Source organism: Lynx rufus, unplaced genomic scaffold, assembly GCF_022079265.1.
Source record: "Lynx rufus isolate CCGP_SWC_20201006 ecotype Redwood Valley unplaced genomic scaffold, mLynRuf1.p SCAF_16, whole genome shotgun sequence".
NCBI lineage: Eukaryota > Metazoa > Chordata > Mammalia > Carnivora > Felidae > Lynx > Lynx rufus.
The window spans coordinates 23,724,566-23,749,025 of NW_025814830.1; the positions used below are offsets into that span (position 1 = coordinate 23,724,566).

Consider the following 24,460-nt stretch of genomic DNA (forward strand, 5'->3'; position numbering starts at 1 on the left):
ATGGAACCCAGAAATAGATCCCACACAATATGCCTTTTCAACAAATGATGCAAGAGCAGTTGGACATTTGGAGGGTGGGGGGTAGGAAGAGGAGGAGGAGGAGAAGAAGCTCAACCCAAGACTCACAGCTTATGTAAACACGAACTCAAAACAGAACTTAGGCTTAAATGTGAAATGTAAGATTATAAAAGTTTTTTGGAAAAAAATATGCAAAATATCTTTGGGATCTAGGGTTAGGCAAAGAGTTCTTAAACTGGGCACCAAAGGCATGAGCCATATAAGGAAAAAATGATAAACTAGACTTTACCAAATTTTAATCTTTTACCCTGCAAAATACTCTGTTACGAAGTCTGTCAAGAAGATGAAAAAACAAGCCTCAGACTGAGAGGAAGTATTTGCAAACCATGTAACCAACAAAGGACTAGTATCTAGAATATATAACGTACTCTCAAAACTTAACAGTAAAAAAGCAAACAGTCCAATTAGAAAATAGGCAAAATATATGAAGAAGCATTTCATCAAAAAGGATAAACAAATGGCAAATAAGCCCATGAAAGATGTTCAACATCATTAGCCATTAGGGAGATGTAAATTAAAACCACAATAAGATACCACTACAAATCTATCAGATTGGCTAAAATATAAAATAATGCCAAACCAAATGCTGGCAAGGATGAAGAGAAACTGGATGTCTCGTAGGTTGCTGATAGGAATGTAAAATAGCACAGCCACCCTAGGTAACAGTTTGGCAGTTTCTTTAAAAGTCAAACATGCAGGGCATCTGGGTGGCTCAGTCAGTTGAGCATCTGACTCTTGATTTCAGCTCAAGTCATGATCTCAGGGTCATGAGATCAAGCCCTGCATTGGGTTCTGTGCTGAGCATGGAGCCTGCTTAAGATTCTCTCTCTCTCCCTCCCTCCCTCCCTCTCTCTCTCTCTCTCTCTCTCTGCCCCTCCCCCCCGCCCTCCCACTGCACAGGCTCTCTTGCTTTCTCAAAAAGAAATTTTTTTTAAGGGGCGCCTGGGTGGCTCAGTCGGTTGAGCGTCCGACTTCAGCTCAGGTCACGATCTCGTGGTCCGTGAGTTCGAGGCCCGCATCGGGCTCTGGGCTGATGGCTCAGAGCCTGGAGCCTGCTTCCGATTCTGTGTCTCCCTCTCTCTCTGCCCCTCCCCCATTCATGCTCTGTCTCTCTCTGTTGCAAAAATAAACATTAAAAAAAATTTAAAAAAAAATTTTTAATAAAAAATTTAAATTTAACTAATTAATTAATTAGTTAAAATGAAATACTTTTAAAAAGTCAAACATGCAAGTGCTATAGACCAGCACCTGCATGCCTGGACATTTATCCCAAAGGTAATGAAAACTTATGTACAATTCCATTCCTGTAACAGTCTTGCAATGACAAAACTACAGAAACGGGGAACAGATTAGTGGTTTCCAGGGGCTGAGGAAGGGGCTGGGGCAGAACAGAAGTGGCTATGGCTATAAAAAGGCAGCATGAAGGTGTCGGTGGTGATGGGAACCCTCTGTAGCCTGAATGCCTCTATCGCAATATCCTGGTTGTGACACAGACTCTCCTTCTGCGAACTATTACCCTTGGGGGAAACTGGGTAGAAGGTACAGGGGATCTCTCTGTGAATCTCCACATCAATCTACAATTAACTCAAAAGGAAAAGTTTAACTTTTTAAGTTAAAAACTCTTTAAAGGATGAAGAAAGAACCATGAAGAGCTTTAAAAGAAGAGAAGGTGGGTGGGAGCACCATGTTCCCCAAGCTAACGTGCTTGAAGCATGGGGAGTGTGGGGAAGGGATAGGGTTGCCACGTAAAATGAGGTATGACATTTAAATGTCAAATAAACAACAAATAATTTTTTAGTATAAGTATGCCCCATGCAATACTGGAGCCACACTTGGACTAAAAAATTACATGTTCTCTATTTGGAATTCAAATTTAACAAGCCATTCTGTGTTTTTATTTGCAAAATCTGGAAACCCAGTGAGGGAGGGATAGGACACAGGCATCTGGCAGGGTGGGCACAGGGAGTTGTAAAAGAAAGACTGTAGGAGAGAGGTCAGGGGGCAAGCAAAGGGATGCCAGGGACCACAGACACCACAGGCTGGGCAATGCCTTAGGAGCAGGGGAGGCAGAAGTTAGCTCGGAAGGGCCCCCAGCTGCTGGGTTTATGGGCTCCTGCTGGCAAAGTGACCCTCTGTGTGTGGCCCACACAAAATCCAGAAAGAGGCCAAAAGAAAGAACGTTTGAGTCTCCAGGTGCTGTTCCAGGCTGGAGGGAGTCTGATGGCGTATCCAAGAAGGGGCCTCTAAGAGGCACTGGGGGCTCCTCTCACCATGACGTGGTCCTAACCCCTTAAAATCTCCCCTTCCTCTAGGGGACAGACAGGCAGACCGGCGGGCCCCAGCGTGTAGGCCAACGGACTATCACACCTCTGACAGGAGCCAACGCTCTCTAAGCACTCAGCTCGCAGCTCAGAAGTCACCTCCTAGCCAGGCTACCGCCAACCGGGTGTTTTTACCTGGCTCCCACGCACACCACGACTCTCCCTATGTTCCTCATGGAACCTATTACAACTTGAAATAGCCAGGATTTCTTATCTGTTTGCTTCTTTAACACCCATCTGCTCCCCACTAGCTCCAGGACCACAGGACTTTGTTTTGCTTGCTGTGACATCCATGCTTAGTGCATAGCATGTAGATGGAGCTCAGGCAAGAAAAAAAGGGCTGAATGAATGAAGGAGTAAATGAATAAATCATTCCGACTGGAGCTACTCCTTTGGGATCTATCCTGCAGGCACAGCCCCTTAGAGCTTGACAAAGGCAGAGAACCAGTCTTCCTCTTCCAGGAAGCCCTCAGCAGCATCCTCTGAGCTGCCATGGGCCAGCACCTAGGACGTAGGGTTAGCATGGCCACAGAGTGGCTGTTTATCCTTTCTAAACAAGGGCTCTAGTATGATCTTCATTATCTTGAGCATTATCTTCAATGAGTCCCTGCCACAGGGACTACTAATAATATCAATAATATTAATGTTAATAGTTACCACTTACTGAGAACCTACATGTGCCAGGGAGTGTGCCAGGAACTTTTCATATATTTTAACTCATTTAATCCTCCAAACAGCCCCCCAAAAGTAGGGGTTGTGACCCTTTCTTTTTGTGCCGCCCCCTTCTTGTAGAAATAGATACCTCCTTTCTTTTCAAGAATACCCTCCCTGCTCCCATTCTTGGGGCTCAGGGGGCTGACACTGACCCACCCCAGTGCCCAGGAAGGGCAGGTGGGGCTAGCCTGAACGATCAACTACCCCCTCTCCCTGGCTACAGCAATTAGTTCATGGGCAGCTTCATGACCCTCAGGAGGCAGTCAGCCTTGGTCCTGCCTGAGACCTTTTCTGCTGATGAGGAAGCACATGCCCCTCTCTGCTGGGACTGCTGGACCAGGAGCTGCTGGCTGTCATCATGCACCAGGGGATGAAGGCAACAAAGAGGAAGCAGAGCTGAGAGACAGAGAGACTGGTGATGACTTTATTGGAACCCCTGGATCCAGCCATGCCTGAAGGCTCTCACCCAAGGTATCCTGGGACTTGTCAGTTACATGAGCCAAAAATTCTCTTTTTTATGTGTTAGTCAGTATGAGCTGGGTCTGACTTGTCACTGAATGAGTCCTGTCGAAACTACCGCATACCATTAGGATGTAGTTATTTTATAGACAAGGAGCTGAAGCATACAGAGGCAGATAACCGTTAGCTATGAGATGGGAGTGCTCTTAACCACTGATTGACCGTAGAGTTCTATATTCTGAGTGTGTGTGCATGCTCCCACCTGCGTACTCTGTCTCTCATTATTATTCACAGCTACAGCAGATTGAGCAAACAGTTGGTGCTTAATACAGATTGACTGGATAAACTAAAATCAATAACTTCCAAAAGGAGTTTTTGTTTAGCGAATGCTGCCATCAGTGACTTCGGGTTCGCACTCCGAGTCAGGCTCACAGTACACTGTGTACCTTCGTGGAACCACTTCCCATCTCCCCACACCCCTTCCCCAGGCAGATGAGCTGGAAACCAGAACAGGCTGATCAGCCAGCGAGGGCCACCCCGACTCCCTCAGTCAGAAGAGGAGGTCTCCCACTCCCTCCCTACTGGGCCCCAGAGACACATGAGGAAGGGGGTCCAGTGTGAGGCTCTAGCACCTACTGGGAGCTCAGGGCAGAGGAGGCCAAGCCCTGGGGCCACACTGGCCACGGGGACACTTGTTTTCTGCCATCACTTCAGTAAGGCTCAGCCAAAATCAGATGGAAGGGAAATCGCTCATGTATCAGCTGCTCCCACGCAGCCAAATGACCATAAAGGGCATTCAGTAAAGTCCACCCAACAGTACAGGCCACCAAGCCCATGGCAGCGGAGAGCAAGAAGAGAAGGCCGTGCTTGCGGGCTGGTCCACACAAGATGGTGCCCGCGCCCTGGTCCCTGGCCTGGCTGCATTGGTATCTCCTCTCCATCCTTCCTCCTCCTGTCCCTGGTGGTGCTCTCCACTTAGCCTAGAAACGTACTCTGGTCTCTCCCTCTTAAAAATGAATGCAAAAGCTTCCTGTGATCCTTGGATCCCTCTAGCTCCTGCTTCTCACCCTCCCTTCCGAGCCTGGAGCCTGGCAAGTCGAGGCTACACTGCTGGTCTCCCCCTGTCCCCGTAACTCATTCCTCCATCTGATTCCATTGACCCTGCTCTTGCCCAGGACGGTCCAGCAGACCCTCTTCAGCCTCTCTCCCATCAGCCTCTCTGTGGCTTTTCGCACTGCTGCCCAGAAGCATCTTGGCGTCAATGACACCACGCTCCTCCCAGCTGCCTTCAGCAGATATGCTGATGCTTCCAGATCCCTTCTCCAGCCCAGGCCTCTTTCCTGAGCCCTCGGCCCACGTGGCCAACTGCCGGCCAGACGCCAGCCCACAGATCACCTGTGAGCCTCTCCTGCAAGGTCACATAACGCATGAACTTGAGCCCACCAAGTGTGATGAACATTCAGGTATAGGAGTTCAGAGGATTCCAGGCCCTGGAATCACACTGCCTGTGTTCAAATCCCCCCTCTGCAACTTACTGACAACAGACAAGTCCCCTGAATCCCCCATGTAAAAAAGGGGAGAGACAACAGTGCCCCCCCCTCAGCTGTAGGGGTGAGTGTGATAGCAGGTGTAGATACTGTTAGCTGGGCCTGGTACTCAGTAAGCCTCACCTCTACGATCGTTATTGGGGCCATCTTCTTTGCCAGTCCCACAGCAGCTAGCTATTCCCCAGGCACAGTCTCATCTTCTACCTGCCACCCAAAACCTGGTCCCTTGAGAACTTAAAGTCGGTCTGAACTTCTTCCCTTCCCATAGACATTCAAATTTGCCCAATCCTGCTAGTTTTGCCTCTTAAATGTTTCTCGAACCACACCCTCCTAACCAACGCCTTCATCTTCTCTCACCGACTTCACTGCACTATCTTTTCTATGATCCACCCACCTCCTACCTCATGATTTTTCCTGAAGCAACACTGCATTGTCTATAATTTCCCAACATACTACATGGATCTCTTCTCTGTGGATTGGCTTATGCTGTTTTCTCTGTCTGGAATGCCCCTTTCCCCTTACTTCCCAACTTCTTAGGTGTCACCTCCTCCAGGAAGTTTTGCTGGATACCCAGATTGAACAACACACACTTGTCCTTTGCGTTTCCGTATCTCACACTTGTGACATTACATAGAACTTTTCCTTTTGGGTTATTAACTCCCCAACTGGATGAGAGGAGAGGTTCCTCACCAAACCCCCCAAGGATCTCAATCATGTTTACTGAACTGAGGTTATTATCAGAGGAAGCCCCACCTAAAGAGCCTTTCCCTGTCTTAAAAAAAAAAAAAAAAAAAAAAAAAAAACATTTCAGCTATTTTAAAATCCAGAACTGATGGGTCCTTCGTAAACCAAAGTGCTTGATCAACAGCTTCCTTAAACCAACCACTGAGGTTCAAAGTGAGGGAAACTGAGTCCTCTCACCCTTAGGGGCTGCTAAGGGGATTGTGCGAAGCTAAAAATTAAAAAGGATGGGATGATAAGCTGTCCATATAGGCTTGCTATTCTGACAGAACAGTTCCAGAACTTGAAATGTAATCTCCTGTGGGGAAAGGAAGACATTTTTAACACGTATTAAGGTTAGACAGGTGTTTTAAGTCTGGCATTACCAGATCAAAAGCACCATGGAAGAGCCTAACACAGCCCCGTTCAGCAACATGTGTTCACGGTACACGGCGAACAGGAACCCCTTCTCCTCGTCCTTTTCATATGTTTTTCTCTTCAGTCATATTTGAGGGGTTTTGTATTTCCCTGGTGTGAGGGTGACACACTGATTTCCACCCCAGACCTTCCTTCCCCTCCTAAACACAGGTCTTCACATGGGTCCTGGGCATGCAAGCAGCCACAGAAAGATTGTAAGTACCTGGTCTGCAAGGTGGCTTTTTCAGTATGTCTTCAAGGATGTGCTTCTTAAAGACTTAGAAGACAGAAGTCCCCCCGCCCCCCCTCCCCACACACACACTCCAGATGGGCCAGGGCTCATCCTGCCACAGCGAGGGGACAGGGCTAGGGAGGGGATGATAGACAAGGACCCCAGCCCAGCATGTTGGGGGGTATGTTAAAGGCTTAAGCAGGAGGTGGGAGAGGCTGATCTTCCAGATGTACCCCCGTCCCATTTCTTCACCCCCCGATAGCAAAGCTCAGCCCCTCAGAGGTACCCAGGGAACAGGGCTGACGTGACCAGGAAAACAACATCCCCGGAATGGCTAATGCCCCGCTGGGCCCCAGGCTCTGGCCTGGCTGCCTGCCAGAGGGTCCACAACCACTTTCCAAGGACATAGAGGGTGAATGTTCCTGTCAAGGTTCCCTGAGGACTGTCCCTTCCCAGCGCTGACCCTCCCCAGGGCTCCCCACAGGGACCCATGATGCCCTGGATAAGGACACCAGGGCCTAGAGGCTGAGTCACTCTGTTAGGGCCGACCTGGGTCAGAGCAAGTTCGTTATTTCAAGGACAAGTTCTCAGACCCCTTATGCAGCCACACCCGGCAGGAACCGAGAGGAGAGACACCCACAGGCAGTTGAGAAGAGGGCAGGCCTGCCCTGGCAAATCAGCTTCCTTGGTGTCTGAGGCCTCAGGTGCCCCGGGAGGGCTACACACACTTTGTGCACACATGTTCAACTTACAGAGGAAGACACTCCTCCCTTCCCAGCCACTGGAAAGGGCCCCTGTCTTTGGGCCAGGCCACAGGAAGCCCAAGGCGGGGGGCCTCCTGCAGAGCCATTTTCAGGGAGGGGGGTCACCCTTCCACATGTGGGGGCAGCGGATGGTGGGCAAGGGCAGCAGGGCTGGCCAGGTCGTCTCTACAGGAGGCCGCAGAACAGGGCTGTGGCCTGCTCCAAGTTTTTGTTGTGCCTGCTGGGGGAGGGGGCGTCTAAAACCATTTCAAAACCTGGGGGAAGCCCAGTGAAGGGGGCCTCATTCCCTGTGGGGAGGGGGGGATTTCAAAGGGGACCCTGCTGCTGAAAAGGTTTCAAAAAACCCTTGCCTTTCTATCAGCTCCAAATCACTCCCTCGCCAGCAGCAGCCGGGAGAGGGTGCCGGGAAAATGTTTCCAAGGAGACGTGTCCCTGAGTCATCATAACTGCCAGGGTCTGGAGGCTGCAAAGCCACGAAGAGGCCCCCCGCTATAAAAAGGCCGTTTAGCATCCCCCCAGGGGGAGGTCTCCAATAGTCAGGGTCCCCAGGGAGGCCGGCCTCAGACCCCCCCCCAGTGCCCCGAGTTTATGAGAAGGCCGCCAAGCTGAACAGTGCGACTTCTACCCGCCAAGTCCCCTTGGTGCCACGAAGGGGGGCTTTTATCCCCACCAGCTCCAGGCATCCACTCTGGCCTTGGGATATTTAGCAGGGGAAGCTGTCCACAGGGACACTGGGCCCCAACAGTTTTGACTGGGACTTCGGAGCCAGCCCCAGCTGGGGCTCTGGTGCCTACCACTCTTCCACTCATATTTCCCACGGTTGCCCTCTGGCACCTTCCCCAAGTCACCAAGGCCAACCAGGCCCACAGCACAAACCAAATCGAAGTTCTTTCACCTCTTCCTCTTCTTTCTCCCAGCCTCATCCCCTCACCTCTGGACCAGACCAGGCGGGTCTCTCTTCTCTTCCATCTTCTTCCTCCTCAACACTGCAGCTAGATTAATCTCCCTAAAGCACTCAGCGACATCCAGGCTAAAACCTTCAATGGCTCCCTAGTGCCTAAGCCCAATGTTGCACATTCAGGTGCCCACAGGGATGAAGCTGGGGACACAAATGAACAAAGCACCCTAAAATATAATAAAGATGGCTGGGACCATGGTGCCTGGAAACACACAAACCCAGCTGCTGCCGAGCTCGTCAGCTGTGCCACATGGGAATTCAGGGCCCTGGCTGCCACCTCTTCTGGTTTTCCAAGAGAAGCCCAATAAAACATCAGCCAACGGACCCCCAGACTTGGACCTTGGCCCTCAGGGTCAAGTCTAAACCCAAATCCCTTAACTTGGCATTCAAGGCCCTCTCTGGCTTGGCCCCAAGCTACCTCCCTACCCTCACTGCTCACAATGTTACCACATGCGATGCCTCCGTCCCAGCCAGGTCGAGCTCCTCCAACCCTCAAACTCCCTCCTCTGCTTCTGCCTCTGAGCCTTGTTCACCCCACAGTCCTCCCACAGACACTGCTCTCCACCTTCTGGGTCCAACTGCTCATCCTTCAAGGACCTCCTTCTGCTGAGCCCTCCAAGGCCCTTGTCCTCTGGTGACTGTCCTTCCTTGTCAAGGCTGTTCCCTCTGCCAGGGACGGGCCTGCCATGGAGAAAACTCCTCTTCATCCTGTGACACCCAGGCCATTCTTACAGGCCTCTTTGGATCCAGCAGTCCTTGGTCTCTGTTCCCAGTTCTCATCAACCTCCCTGCACCTGGATGCCTTCAGCTTTCCCTGCGGGTAGGGGACCCAAGGGCAGTGCTGGGTCTCTCCCACCACAGACCCTGGCAGGGAGCCACACACAGCAGAGAGAGCCCAGCTGTATTCAGACCCTGGTTCTGCTGCTTCCTCTCTGGAAGAATGCGGATAAGTCATTAAAGCTCCTCTGTGAGATGAAGGATGAATACCTACACAGAGTGCCTGCCACGCGGTGTGGCTCAGTGCATGGTGGCTGCTCTAGTGCTCTCGCCCAGTGAGACCCCCCTTCGCTGCGTGATGCGTGTGCTGCGGGGTCTCCCACGGGGTGCCGTGAGGCCTCTGCGGATGGGGACCCTGTCCCCTGCTCCCTCTACCACCTGAGGGACCGCCCCAGCGCTCGACATGCAGCAGGTGCTCAGTAGTCAGTGTTCTCTGATAGATGAGGGTGATGAGGCCAGGGGAGGGCAAGCCGGTGGGGAGGGCAGGTTAGAGCAAGAGGAGGTGCCGCCCTGCCAGAGGCAGGTCTCTCATCGGGGTCCCCAGCCCATGTGGTCCTGCACGATGATACTGTTCATTGCGTGAACGTCTCACTTGGGACCCCCAGGCTCGGAGACCAACAGCTCCTTGCTGCTTGCTTCCCACATGTCCTGGGAACCAGGCCAGCTCGCAGTGCTGCAGAGTCAGGCTCGGGTGAGGGGCCCTGTCCAGCCACCAGATGGGACTGCCTCTCTCCGGAGCCTGGCCCTCTGCTCACACAAAGGCCCAGATTCCCCTCAACACCCCCCCTTTCCACTGCCCACCTTCTAGTTAGAAGCACCCCCCCTCACCTTCCACCTGAGGACACACAGCTTCCGGGCTCAGCACAGAAGGAAAGGTGGAGGGTGGGGGGAGCACCTTTGAAATCACTGTGGTCCAATTAGCCAGGCTCTCGCCCTTCGTGCTTACAAACAGGCACACACATTAACACCTGCTACAAAGGCAAACATTTTTAGATATCTTCATCTTTACCTCCTTGACACTCCCATGAAAGCGCTCCCAGCAGCCAGTGACTGACAGGCTAGTTTCCTTCTTCTACTTCGGCAGGGGGCTTTCAAACAGAAGAAATTAAAAAGCCACCAATCTCCCTGTCAGGCTGAACTCCCAGGGCCTCACCTGCCCCTCATCAGCTCCTGGTGTCCCCTCACCACTGGGAGAGCCCCACCACGCACACAGTCAGGGCCAATGCCTTCAAGGGAACCACCCTGAATCACTGGGACACTGGATCCTCAAACCCACAGAGCTCACCAAGGCTGCAGCTAGGATGGCTGCAGCATCCTCTCCCTGAGCACAGCTTCACTAAAGAAGCATCTCAACAATGGTTCTTGTTGCGGAGAACGTGGACGGTGGCACGGCTGTGGAGAATTCTCACATTGCCCGCGGGGGCATAATTTCATACAACTACCTGTATCTACTGAAGGTGAACCTACTCGTATTCCATGACCCACCAATTCCACTACCAACATTCCCATTAAAATCATATGCACGTGTTCACCAAAACCCATAGACCAACAATGCCCATAGCAGCACATTATCTGAAACAACTCCAAAATGAAAATGACCAAGATGCCCATCAAAAACCGAATAGACAAGGGGTGCCTGGGTGGCTCGGTCGGTTAACCGTCCAACTCTTGATTTTGGCTTAGGTCACGATCTCACAGTTGTAGGATCGAGCCGTGCGTCGGGCTCCATTCTGGGCGTGGAACCTGCGTGGGATTCTCTGTCTCCCTCTCCCTCTGTCCCTCCCCTGTTCATGCTCATGCACGCATGCTCTTGTTCGCTCTCAAAAAGAAAAGAAAGAAGAAAAAAAAGAGTAGAACAGACAAGATAAATGGTGATGTGTTCACACAACAGACTATCATACACCAGTGAGAAGGGGCGATGTCCAACCACAGACACTAACGTGAATGAAGGAAAGGCACCCAACACAAAAGAGCAGAGACTGTATGCTCTCATTTATAGAAAGTGCAAAATGGGCAAAAAAAAAAAAGCCTTATGCCAGCGACATCAGGATGGTGACATTTCATTGCTGGGGGGAGGGGCTGGAGGGGCCAGGAGGGGACTTCTGGGATGCGGAAATGGTCGGCTTCCTCGGCTAGGTGTTGGTTACACAGTTGCACTCGGTTCCTGGGAATTCATTGAGTAGCACAGTTAATGGGTGTTTTTGAATGCATGCAATTAAGAGTTTTGTAAAACAGTACTCGGTCCGCAAGACTACAATTAAAAAATGTTAGAGGAAGTGAAGGGTCAGGATGCCCAATACACGCTTGAAGCCTCACTGCTCAGACTGCAAGGGTCTTGGAGAAGGTGATCATACTTCCACCAAAGACCCAGGGCACCAGCATTCCAGAAGCTCCCGAAGCCCTCACTGCCAAATCCTCCACCCACCCTGGGCCAGCTCCACGCTCACCAGAAATCCAGCCGTGCTCCCTCTGACACGCAGGGCATCCCCGGCTGCCGGCAAGACAACACCCATCCAACGGAAGGCACGTAAGACCTCACAATCACAACTTCCCCTCCCCACCTCGGACCAAGAGGGAACAACACGAAGGCACTTTGAAAGTTCCCTTTCCAGAAAGGCTGAATTTTCCAAAGTCCAAAACCACTTGAAGAAGAATAGGGAAAGTAGTGAAATACCTTTGTAAGCATTCTGTTTTGACAACGTGCCTGAGGAATTCACCACGTTTAGTGGGGAAATGTGAGCAGTTAAATCTATTCAATGTCATGACATATAAAATTGAAGCATAATTGCCCCTGAGTGCTTGACAACTGGAAAGCACTTCGTTTCAGAAATGGAGGGAAATTTATGCTGGGAAATGGAAGAGATTGTCAAAAGTTTGATTGTAATGTGAGTAGAGCTCCAGCTCTTACATTTTACTCCCATTTGAAATGTCTCGGAAACGGCAGCAGTGACTCCATCTTTTGCCCTAAAAGCAGCGAAATGATGATTGGAACCACAAATTTCAAAGCCGGATGAGTGGCCCCAGCATGGGTGGGAGGAAACGCTCTCTTACCAATCATGTGGTTGGCAACATGGATTTGGATCTCTCTCTCGTTCTCAAAGGTCATCTGGCACTTGATGCACTGGTATGTCTTTTTCTGTTTGGAAGCCAAAAAGAAAGGAATTAGATAGTCAGGAAGTGGAAAAGAGCAGAAAGCAAAAGTGCCTGGAGGTCTTCATTCAAGACTTGCCAGAATGGCTCTGGTCCCCTCCCAGGTCTCTTCTGGTCATTCTCTCCCCACCCGCCTCCAAATCCAGCTCTTCAGCCTGGGGCAGGGGACTAGGCTGCATTCCAAAGGAGGTGCTCCTCTGTTACATCTGGGGAAATTGCCATGATGGGAGTCACCATCCCAAGGTGAGAACACACAGTATAACCATGGAAAAGAAGTTGAAGGAGGCTGCCCTTCTGGGAGCATGCTCAAATCCATCCATCCATCCATCCATCCACCCATCATCCATCCACCTGCTCACTGTCTACACACACACACACACACACACACACACACACACACACCATCCGTCTACCCATCAATCCATCTAGCTATCTTATCAGCCATCTAGGTAATACACACCTACCCATCCACCTATTCATTCATCCACCCTCCATTTATCCATCCTCTGTCTACTCATCCTTCTGTCTTCTCCTACATCCATCTACCAATCCAACCATACATCTATCTTTCCACCCATCCAACTACTCTATCTCTTTACATAAGAGATAAGGGCCATGTGGCCGAGCAGGGGATACTGCTCCTGCCAGTCCTGGTGCTTACAAGTAACTGAAGAATTCCTCACTAGGCACCACAAGGTTGCTGGTGATCCTACAGCTGGCTTCCACACACAGGAAGCTAATACCAGCTGCCTTTAGGAGGTAGAAGGAGGAAAATGGAGATCATCAGAAGCTTCAGAGCTTCTTGAAGACCCGTTCCAAAGAATCTTCTCAACAACTAAGCCTGGGTGGGTGATTGTGAAAACAGCCCCCTCTGGACAGGGGTGGTATTGCCTGTGTGGGGGAAAGTCTGTGGCTGTGAGTTTTTATGAAGGGGGCAGGGTCGTATTGGGATCCAAAACATCCAAGCTTTTTGAAGACCACTGCAGCTCAGGGATGAAGGGACCTCCCCTGACCTCTGGAAAAGGGGGCAGGGCTTTGGATTTCTTGGTGGAACACTCGGGCCAGACCCTCAAACATGCAGCCAGGATAAACCACCAGGGGGCTCAACTGCCTCAGTTCCCAGGGTGGCTCTGACCACATCTGCAGTTTCCCTCAAGGGCCTGGTCCCACCTCCAGGCCTTTGCCCACGCTGTCTCCTCCACTCGGAGTACCCTTTCCATCCTGAGGACTCTGTTCAAATGTCACCTCTGCTGAGAGGCCTCCTCTTCCCACCCCAGGATGAGTTCAGGGGCTCCCCAGGCCCCCGAGCTTATGCTTAAAGCATCTAGTTAATCAGCACATGGATTCGTCGTGGCTAATTGACTTGTTTGCTCCCCCACTGCATTGTGAGCACCCAGAGGGCCAGGATGCACTTTGTCCACCTGTGAGGTCCCACGGCCAGCAGAGACTAAGTACATGGAAAGCATTTGTTGAACAAATGAGCCAAGTTGCAAATATTATGTTGCAAAGCACTTTACTAGGGCAGGAGGAGCAAAGAGAACCAAAGATGCCTTCTGTATCTTGGATCCTCACTACCCAGCACAGGACCTGGCCCAGAAGGAGTGCCTAATAATGACTTAACTTTTATTACAATTGTTATTGCTGCTGAGCAAATGCTTGTTGAACGAATCAATGAGGAAACAGCTGTCCTAGCTGGTGCTGGGAGCTTTGGTTCCAGAGGCAGGGTCCCCCCCTCAGGTTCCAGAACCCACTCTGATAAGACCAGGGCCCTTTCCCCCAGTGTTTCCGAAAACCTAGGGGTTCAGAACAGTGGCCCAGAGGCAGGCATTCTGCAGGGAAATGCCCAAGAAGTAGGGCGTGAGGCGGGGGGTCGGACAGAGCTGGGGTTTCTGGCCTCACAACAGACAGAGGAGAAATTCAGACCAGAAGAGACTGTGGGGGCTGAGGCCTTCTGGGGGTACACAGTCCCAAAGCCCCCATCTCAGCTCAACTCCACGTCCGTGCTCATGGAGAGCAATGATCTTGGGTCTTCCATTGTCAGAATCATTCATTCCTTCCCACATGTGTCCCCTGCCCTCTTGCCATCACATAGGAAGGGAAAGAAGAAGGAAGAAGTCAATACAAGAACAAAGCACACCCCAGGAAGCTCCATACCAAGGACGCTCAGGGCAGGCCTGCTGGATGGAAGGCTGTGGAGGCCACAGCCATGGCCAGTCCAGACCAGTGCAGAGGACTATCCATGATCAAAGTGATTTTGATTGTTCCTCCTAGGAGCAGGTGAATGAAGTGGGTTGCTGTGCTTGGAAAATAAATCACCAGGGGCTAGGCAGGATGAGAAGTTACCTCCAATACTCCTCCACCACATGGCCACCCCTCAGTGGCAGGAAAAAGACTGCCCAATAATAGGGCCCCTCCTGATGGGGAAAATGCTCCAGGGGATTCCCAAGGGAGGTGACATTGCTGACCACAAGAGCCTGGGTGCGCACGCGCGCGCGCGCACACACACACACACACACACACACACACAGACTGCATGCACAGGCATGGACACGCCCATGAGGACACACACAGACATGCAAACAGACACACGTACACTCCCTTGTCGCAACTCACTGTCAACACACAAGACCCCCAACCCCCACCACACACACGGCAATCTGCTCCCTCTAACACAGACACACGGGTGCAACACCCTCAGAGCAGTGGAGGCATCCTCATGGACCACACGTTCACACAGGTTGACGTATCCAAATTCATCCTGGGACATGAAGGCTTTCAGCTCTCACTGGATCCATCATGCCCGAATGTGCCCACAGCTGCACAAGTAGCTGTGACACAAGCACACGCACAGACCCCACCCCCAATACACACCCTTGTGGACACACTGCCCATATGTGCATCCACGCCTTGCCACACACATAGGTTCACCAGCACCAACATTCATTAAGCATGTGTATTATACCCAGAGCCCCCTCCTCCAAAAGACGGCCCTCCCGGCCTCGCGTGCAAGACCATGGGTGCCCAAGGCCCAGGGCAGCAGGCACCCGGCCAGCACCATCTGGTCCTCCATGTTGGTGGAACATGAGTTCAGGCACAAGCAGGTGAGGGCTCTCTTACTCTGCCTCCCTCCCGCTACAACCTTGGCCAGACCTCGTCCTCACCCCAACACCTCCTCTTGGGCTGTCTCCCCTTCTCTGTCCCCCAGAGACCCCCTCCTCCTCTGGAGCTTCAGCCCCCACCAGGAGACATAATTACAGAAAGACAGAACTTGGCATTCAAAGCACCTGCTCTGCCATAAGCCCCCTCCCCAGGGTCCCTCCCATGGTTCTCCTGGGCCTGTGGCCAGGGCTGCCTGCCCCTGTGTGGCCCCCAGCAACCTCAGAGAGGAGCCCGGGGTGGAGAGAGAACACGCTTGAGACCAGCAGAGACAGGAGATGAGAAGTGAGGGAGAGACAGGAAAGACAGCCCATAGCTACTGAATTTCCACGATCATGACAGCAGCTCACATTTACTGAGCACCTACTATGTGCAGGCTCTGTTTATCCTGAAGACTCACAATCACTCTGTGAACCCCACTTTAAGGGTGGAGAAAGTGGAGTTTGAAGAGGTCAAGCCACTTGGCCAGAGCCCCGCACTACTGGGCAAGGGGACTGGGGTTTGATGCCAGGAGGGCTGCCTCTGGAGCCCGTCTGAGCAGCCTTTCTCAGCCCCGTGTCCCAGAACACATTCGACAGTCCTGGGCCAGGGGACAGAGAGCTGGTGCGGCCTGGCCAAGGCCTCTAACCAGTGTGAGAGCACCCAGTCTGCCCCATCTGGCACTGTGAGGACCTGGGGAGTCAATGGAGGGCTGGGGTCCGCCCACAGTGGCCCAGAGTTGGGGTGATGTTGTTATTACCCATAAGCAGAGCATGGGCAGGGGGCGGGGGGAGAGAACCTCAATGCTTCACGCTCCAGCCAACAGCAGCCTCAGCCCCACAGGAACCCAGTCCTCCGAGAACTGGTTGCTATGGATACACTCCCGAGGGTCCCAGCCTGCCAGCCCCCAAGCCCTTGCATAGCCCCCAGAGTCTGCTCTTACATGCGTGAGTCCTGGGGGAGGGAGGGTGGGTGAACAGACAGCTGGGCCCCTGCCCCCAGGCGTGCCCAGGCAGGGGGCAAGGCCCCAGAGGCTGGGCCTTCACTGGGGAGGTTCCGGGCTTTGTCTAGCTCCTTTCTGCAAACGGCCCATCTGCCCAGGTCTCTAGATGTGATTGTTCCTCTCTTCTCTCACAAGGCCTGGGATGGGGAGAGGAAGGTCTGTCGGGCTCCCAGAAAACAAGGCCCCTCGGGTGAGAATCCCTGAGCTGCCATGCACAGCTGTGCATCCCTGAGTATACAGTTCCACCTTTCTGAGCCTGGATACCGCCTTTGCCAAAACAGAGGTCACAGCAAGGCTCCCAGGTTGTTGCCGTGGCCCACACAGTAGGGGCTTTATGAAGTGGTACTGACGCAGAATCCAGAGCAGAGACTGTGGAGGAGGAGGAGACTCTAGAAGCAGCCCTGTGGCTGCCAGGAGCCCCAGCGCCGTGGTGGGCAGCATGGGAAGGCAGGGATGGGGCTGGGAGCACGTGGAAGGAGGGTGTACAGGGCCCCAGTCCCGCCACACTGTCCCGTGGTCTGAACGAGAGGGGTGACCACCCTGGAGCCCACCCCAGCCTGCAACCAGGATGGGCTGCAGAGACGATAGGCAGAATGTGGGTCAAGAGGTCGGCTGTGGCACCACACTACCTGGGTTCAAATCCCTTCTCTGCCTCTTGAAAGCCGGGGCCTGAGGGCAAACTGTTCTGTATCTCCATTTCTTCATCTGTAAAGGCAGTATCATAGTATAGACATAAAGTGCTCAGTACATCCTTATCCCCCCATAAGTGTGAGTTGTGGTTATAAACGGGATAAATACCAAGTGATGTTCACTGTGTGCCCAGCACTTCTTCTGCTCACTTAGGCCTCAGGGCAAAACACGGAGGTCCGCACAGAAAATAGTCACGATGTTTAACAACGGGAGAGGGGCAGGTACTGAACAATCAGAGCAGATGCTCCTTAAAAACCCAGAATGGGGGGCGCCTGAGTGGCTCAGTCAGTCTTGGTTTCGGCTCAGGTCGTGATCTCACGGTTCGTGAGTTTGAGCCTTGCATCGGGCTCTGTGCTGACAGCATGAGCCTGCTTGGGATTCTCTCTCACTCACTCTCCGCACCTCCCCTGCTCACTTTCTCTCTCAAAATAAACCAACAACAAAAACAACAACAACAAAACCCAGAATGGCCCCCCAGTGCCTCCCAGGTGATGTCAGCTCTGGAGATAGATACTGTTACTGCTGCTATTACTACTCTCTGGCTTTACAGGAGAGGGCAGAGGCCTGGAGAGATCAAATCCCTGGGGGGTCCTGGAAGAAGGAGATTTTAACCCAGCCCGTCTGATTCCAGGGCCCAAAGGCTTCCCGGCCCACCCACACTGGCCGGCCAGCAAGCCGAGGCTGAGCAGAGCCGAGCAGTGGGCACCAGGGCCAGTGCACAGAACCTCTCAGGGGTGACCTATGGGACCCTTCTCCAGACACCTGGTTCGGTCAAAAGGCCTTGAGAGGGTGAGGTGTTATGGGCCCAAAAGGGAGCTCTCTGCTCCAGACAGGCCTTTGAGAACAGGCCTCAGACCCCCAGAAGAACACTCCGCTCTGCCCTCATTCAGGTGTTTCTCCAGCCAGGGGGAACGTGGACAGGCCGTTGGCCTGTTGGACCTCAGTGGAGAGTGGGCCAGTGGGCCTCAAATGTGTCCCTTCCACTGCAGATTCTCCTTCTACCCTCCTCCAGCCCCCCTTCCCTCTCCTCACCCTCAAAATCCCAGAGTCCCAGGAGCCAGTTCTGATCCCAGCTCTGATCCCACAGTGAACCACCCTCAGCTACACCCCTGTCTTCCAGCAAGCACGCGCAGCACGTGGTCCTTCCCCAAATTCCGCCTTCCGCCTGTGGCGCCAGCAGCCGGCCCTCGAGGGAAAGACACTCCCGAGATCTGCCTGGCACCTCCTCAGTCTGGAAACAGACAACAGACTCAGTGGGAACCCCGGGCCCGACTGTCAGACACCCAAGAGCCAGGCAGGCCCCGGGCCCACCATCAGGTGGCCCTTGGCCATGGCACCCAGACCCACCCTGGACCCTCCCAGAGCCTGAACTTCCCCTGCCTCCCTGAAACCTACTAGTTATGGGCCTGTGGCCTCCCCTAGTCGGGAAGCCCCCAAGGTAGGGTCCGTTTCTGACTCTCCTTGACTGCCAGGCACATAATGGGTGCTCAGGGCAAATCTGATGAACAAATGAATGGAGGAATCAATCCATCAATCAGTCATTAATGAGAACAGCAACTGAATCCATTCCTAGGCTCTTCCATGCATCAGCACCTGCACTAACTATAAAGATGTGCTGTTGATGATAACCTATCAGCCGGTGACTACAGGCTGCATGATCAGGCCCTAACTAAGTGCAGGTCCCGAGCCCTGTATGCGGATATTATCTCTACGGATTACCGAAAAGAATCCTGAACCTGAAGCCCAGAGAGCAAAGGGACTTGCCCAAGGAGACTCAACAAACAAGTGAATGCGTCCACCTCAGATCTGTATGAAAGACGACAGCCACCATTTATGGAGCGTTTGCTGTGTGTCAGCCGGTGCATCGGGCCCTTTACCCATATGACACCACGGGTCCCTGAAAGCGATCCCATGAAGTCCAGGCAATTGTCATTCCCCTTTTACAGATGAGCACTTGACAAACGAGGCCCGGAGAGATAAACAACGTCTGCCACGTCACACAGCTGGAAGGGAAATGGCAACCCTGGGGATCACCCCGGAGTCTCCCGCAGAGCGGACGTGCCCGGCGGCTGCACGAGAGCGCTGCTTGTCTGGGCTGCTAAAGGGAACGCCACCGGGAGGTACAGAGCTCAGGGGGAGCCCCCAGGAGCAGGGACAGCCTCTTACCCGGGGCACTGGCGACGTCTGGGCGCCTTTCCGGGGCCCACTGGTCTCTGGCGTGAGGTCACGGTGGTCCACCTGCATGTGGCTCTCCAGGTCCTCGGCACTCTCGAACTTGACGCTGCACTCGGGACAGCGGAGGCCGGCGCAGGGCCGGTCGGCGGGCTCGGGCGGGGCCAGGCCGCCCACCTGTCCGTTGGCGCTACGGGCCATGCAGCCGGCACAGAGGCCGTAGGGGAGCCCGTTGACGTCAAGCTTCACCAGGTCCTGCTTGCTGCGGAACTCCTTGAGGCACAGGGCACACTTGTAGAGCTTCTGCAGCCCCTGGCCGTTGGGGGAGGACGCAGCCGAGCTGCCCGCCAGCTTCTGCATGTGGAAGGTGCCGTGGATCTTGAGCTCCAGCGTGGAGGTGACCGTCTGCATGCACACCACGCAGCGGAAGCCCGTGAGCGAGTTGCGCAGGTCGGGGTGCATCTGACAGTGCTCGATAAACTCCTCCTCGCTCTGCAGCGGCATCTTGCAGATGCGACAGGTGCCCGTGTCCAGGCTCTTGCTGTGGGTCACCTTGTGCTCGGTGAGCGTCAGCAGGGAGGGGAAGCGCTCACCGCAGATGGGGCACATGTAGTGCTTGGCGGGGCCCCGGTGCGTCTGCAGGTGCTCCCGGAGCCCGTTCTCCGAGAAGAAAGTCCGCGAGCACACGTTGCACTTGTGGCTGCCCTTGATGAACTCAGCCTTCTTGCGCGAGCCGTCGTCCTCCCCGGGCCGGATGTTGTGGTCCCGCAGCCGGTGGTTCTGCAGCAGCACCTCCATGGTGTAGGCCGCCCCGCAGATGTCGCAGCCGTACATGGGCTCCGACGCATCCACGTCGTCCTCGCTGGCCTCGTGACTGTTGGGCGCCTCGGGGTTCTTCAGCAGCATGCCCTGCAGGTCGGCCGGCTCGGCCTTCTTGCCGGCAGCGGGGGGCACCCCGTTGGCCGTGCCGTTCTCGGTGGCGGCGTCGAACACACAGTGCTTCTCCCGCAGGTGCTTCTCCAGCAGGATGATGGCGTGGAAGGCCTTGCTGCAGAACTTGCAGTTGTATTTCTTGCTGTGCGTGGTGATGTGGCACTGCAGCTCCACCTCGGTGCTGAAGGTCTCCCCGCAGAAGATGCACTTGTGCGCCTTGGCCGGGTTGCCCAGGTGGCTGTGTTTGACGTGCACCTGCAGGTCGGCCTCCTTGCGGAAGTCCCAGTTGCAGGCCGTGCAGCGGTACATCTTCTTCTCGTTGCTGTGCTTCACCGCCAGGTGCACCTGGATGGACACCTTGGAGTCGAAGACCTCCTGGCACAGGGTGCAGTGGTACAGCACGAACGTGTGCATGTCCAGCAGGTGTTTCTGCAGATCGTCCACAGAGGAGAACTGCTTGTCGCAGCTCTCGCACACGTAGTGGGTCGACGTGGTCATGTAGTGCACCGTCAGGTGCTGCAGGAGGGACTCCTGGGAGTCAAAGTCCTCTTTGCACTGTGGGCACGCCTGCTTCCGCAGCAACAGCTCCAGGTGCAGCTTCAGGTGGGTCTGGAAGCTCTCGAAGTTGGAGAACTTGAGGTCGCACTGATTGCAGGGATACTCGCCGTTGGAGATGGAGTTGGCGCTGGCCGAGAGCCGCTGCCGCTTCGGGGAAGACACCTCCACGTCAGACGAGACCGGGCTCTGCTCCGCCTTGGACTTCTTGCTGTGGGCGAGCGGGATGTTCTTGTGGTTCTCCTTGATGTGCTTGGTGAGCTTCAGGATAGAGCCGAAGATGGGCGAGTTCGTGCAGTAGGGACAGGAGTAGACCTCCATGAAGGACTGCGCGGGCTGCACGACCGGGGACTCCAGCTTGGTGCTGCCGACACCGCAGTGGGCCTGCTGGATGTGCTCCGTGAGGGAGGACTCGGTAAGGAAGCCCATGGAGCACTGGTTGCAGAAGAAGGCGTTATTGCCATCAGGCGGGTTGACGTTGGGGCCGCAGTGGGAGACGCGGATGTGCTCCTGCAGGCTGTTGATGTCGGCGAACATCTCGGGGCAATAGTTGCAGTGGAAGGCGGAGATGTTGCCAAACTGCATCACGGGGTAGGCGTGGTTCTTGTGCAGCTTGCGGACGTGCTCGTTGAGGTTGTACAGGGTGGGCATGGAGTCCAGGCAGATCTGGCACGTGTGGCTCTGCTGGGGCTTGTCCGCGTGGATGGTCTTCAGGTGGATCTCCAGCACGGCCAGGCTGTTAAAGTCCCGCTTGGAGCAGTAGGGGCAGCTGTAGACCACCTTGGACCAGCCCTGCCCATCATCCCGCATCTTCTTCTGGCCCCTCAGTGGCTTCAGGGTGGAGTCCGGGGTGGAGCCGCGCTCCACGGAGGCGCTGGAGTCTGGCGTGGCGCTGCTCATGGAGGCCACGCTGCCCAGCACGGGGTCGGGGCTGACGCTGTGGTTGCTGGAGTCGGGCTGCCGGTGGCTGTCCAGGTGGCAGTAGACGCCCTCCACCGAGGAGAACTGCTCGGGGCACATGGGGCACTTGTGTTTCTGGTTGGCGTGGGCTTGGTGGATGTGGGCGAGCAGCGCGTTCTCGTCGACGAAGACCTCGGGGCAGTGGATGCACTGCAGGTCGGCCTTCTCGGAGAGCTGGGGGTGGCGGGTGAGCACGTGCTTCTCCAGCTCCTCGGTCTGGCTGAAGGTGTCCTCGCAGTAGTCGCACATGAAGTCGTCCTTCTTGGCCTCCTTCTCCGACTTGGCCAGGTGCTCCTTGTTCTTCTTGTGCGCCTGCATGTGGCTCTGCAGCGAGCTGGTGGAGGAGAAGCCGCGCTTGCACACGGTGCACTTGAAGGGCTTGCTGGAGCTGTGGGTCTTCAGGTGGATCTTGAGGTGGTCGCTGCGGGAGAAGGCCGCCTCGCACTCGTGACAGTGGTACTTCTTGTCGCCCGTGTGCAGCTTGATGTGCCGGTCGCGGCTCCTCTTGTGCTTGAAGAGGCGGCTGCAGTAGGTGCACTTGAACGGCAGCTTGTCGCTGTGGATCTGCTCGTGCCTCTTCAAGTAGCTCAGGCGGATGAAGGACTTGTCGCAGAACTGGCAAGGGTACGGCAGGCCTGTGCCCCCTTCCTCCTCGCCCAAGCCAAGGTCACACCCATCTCCGATCATCTGCGTGGGTGACGCAACATCCTTGCTGGAGGGAGACGAGGCCACCCAGGAGAGTTGTGGGTCGTCGTCACCATCTGCGGGGGGAAGGCGGAAAGGAGATTAGAGGCAATTCCCAGGGCCGCCGAGAAACAAGGACAGAGCCAGCTTCTCGACAGCTCGCGGGCTGAGGCTGTGCAGCTGGCCAACGGCTGCAGGAGAGTCAGGGGAGGGAGTCCGGGGGGCCGGAAGCAAGTGGACGCGAGGGCCGTCGGTCTGCAGGGGAGTGGCAGGGTGGGGGCGGCAGGATACGGAGCGGACACGCCTTTCTCCTCAGCAACACCTGCCTGGGCCTCGTTGGACGCCATACCCCCCCACGGGAGGTGAGGTCCCAGGCACTTCCCTGATGGGCCACGGGGATGCAGCCTGGAGGAAGTCACCAGAAATGACCTCACAATCCATCAGTCCCGTAGGCCAAAAGGAGGCGAGTCCTCACCTGATCAAGACGTGGGGATTGACTCCCCCTCCAGCCCCTAGTCCTGGTGGGAAATTCCACTTATCCTTAGGGGCACAGGCAAAACCTTGCAAGAAAATAAAATGCACCTTATTGAATGCTGCTTCACCACATTTGGGGAGGGAGCTGGGTCTGCCGCTTCAGGGAGCAGACAGACCATGAGGCCCAAGTCACGGGCACGTGGCATCAGACCCAGCAGCACAAGCAGGAGTAAGCAAAGGGTACTTGAGAAGGATCTGCGGGGTTCCCAGCACAAACCATCCCAAGGTGGGGGTGCGTGCTCTGTTCCCAGGGCCCTGGGAGATGGCCTGATGTGGGGTGATTAGGGGATGGGCCAGGGCCCAGATGGCCCCAGAGCTCAGAGTCCAGTGGGCCCTTCAACCCACCTTGGCAGGTATGGGAGGCCATCCTTGCACAGATGACCCATCCTCCCCGGCCTCCACTGGCCCTGTCCAGCCTCAAAGGAAAACTAAAGAAACTAGGGGCTGGCTGTTTCTGGAAAAACAAAGGCACACAGGACACCGTAAACAGAGCCAGTGAAGTTCCCTGAGCCTCAAGACTCGGTGGGGGTTGGACCGAGCCAGCCCAAGCAGGGAGTGAGTTCCGAGGCTCAAGTTTCGCATCAGGTGGATTTAAAACTTAATAATGAATGAAACGGACCGCAGGCTGCTACGGGCAGGGGAGAGACAAACAAAAGCTCAGATTCGGCTGCACTGACCTTGCTCTTGTAACCCTGAGGAAATAAACCACTGCCCCCGCCAGCACAGCTTAGTCTCCAGAAAAAGCCTCACAGACGTAACCCAGAAAGTCTGGGCCGGAGGCAGCCCAGATCCTCCGGAAGGGGAGAGCAGGGGGCCCACGCTCCCAGGCACAGGCACACATAAACACACTCACACACACAGTTACCCACAGGCACCACGCTCCGCACACACACATCCGTTCACACACCATGTTCCCCCCATGGCTCGCACACACGCATACATGCACACATGCTCACTCACCTGCAGACACGTATGCTCACACATGGTCACACTCACCGCAGCCACAGGCATCGCCCTGGCCGCAAGGGTCCCGGACCCCCAGGCGCTCACAGATGCCTCTGCTGTCCCAGGCCAACCCCAAGACTTTAAGAGACAGTAAGCCCAGCGGCAGGGTCTTGAGAGGTCCCTCAGGGCTAGCTCTGAGTCTGTTCCTAGACCCCACCCATCGCCCCGATGTCCACCCTGGCCCCTGGCCCTGGCCCTGACCGTGTGAAGATCTGCCTGACCCCAGCTGGCCGCGTCGGCAAAGCTCTGCCAGGGAGGGTGAGGCTCTCTCCAAAGCTCACGGCCCCGAGTCCCATACCTCCTGGCAGCCTCTCCACCCCTGAAGCCCAGCCGCCCAGCCCGGCACAGGGAGCCTCCCAGAACGCTCTCCTGGGGTGAGGGCGCCTGCTCCCCTGGGCGCCTCCCATTTACAGGGCCCTTCGGACGGGAAAGATGCAGCCGCTGCCACGGCTCCTCCGATTAGACGCGGTGGGAGATGCCCCAGCCCCTGCCTGGTGATTCCCAGCTCTTGCCAGCTGGGCTCCACGGGGCGCAGACAAAGGGACCCAAGGGAGGAGACGGCTGGGGCTGGGGCAGCTGGGGGACCTGCTGGGCCCCCGCCCCCTGGCCAGGCTCAACCGGCTTTTTATTATTTTGATGTCTTAGCTCAGAC

At 54.8% G+C, this 24,460-nt stretch overlaps 1 protein-coding gene across 1 annotated transcript in view; it reads right to left on the bottom strand.

Annotated features, from left to right (window-relative positions):
* Positions 1 to 22,287, bottom strand: part of ZNF423 (zinc finger protein 423) — a 166,566-nt gene extending 144,279 nt beyond the window's left edge. Inside the window, exons 1-2 of the mRNA XM_047077396.1 lie at positions 19,132 to 22,287; positions 12,039 to 12,123 (exon numbers count right to left, since the gene is read on the bottom strand). Coding sequence (XP_046933352.1) covers positions 12,039 to 12,123; positions 19,132 to 22,272 — 3,226 coding nt within the window. The 5' untranslated portion in view covers positions 22,273 to 22,287. The remainder of the gene's footprint in view (positions 1 to 12,038; positions 12,124 to 19,131) is intronic.
* Positions 22,288 to 24,460: the final 2,173 nt, after the last annotated feature.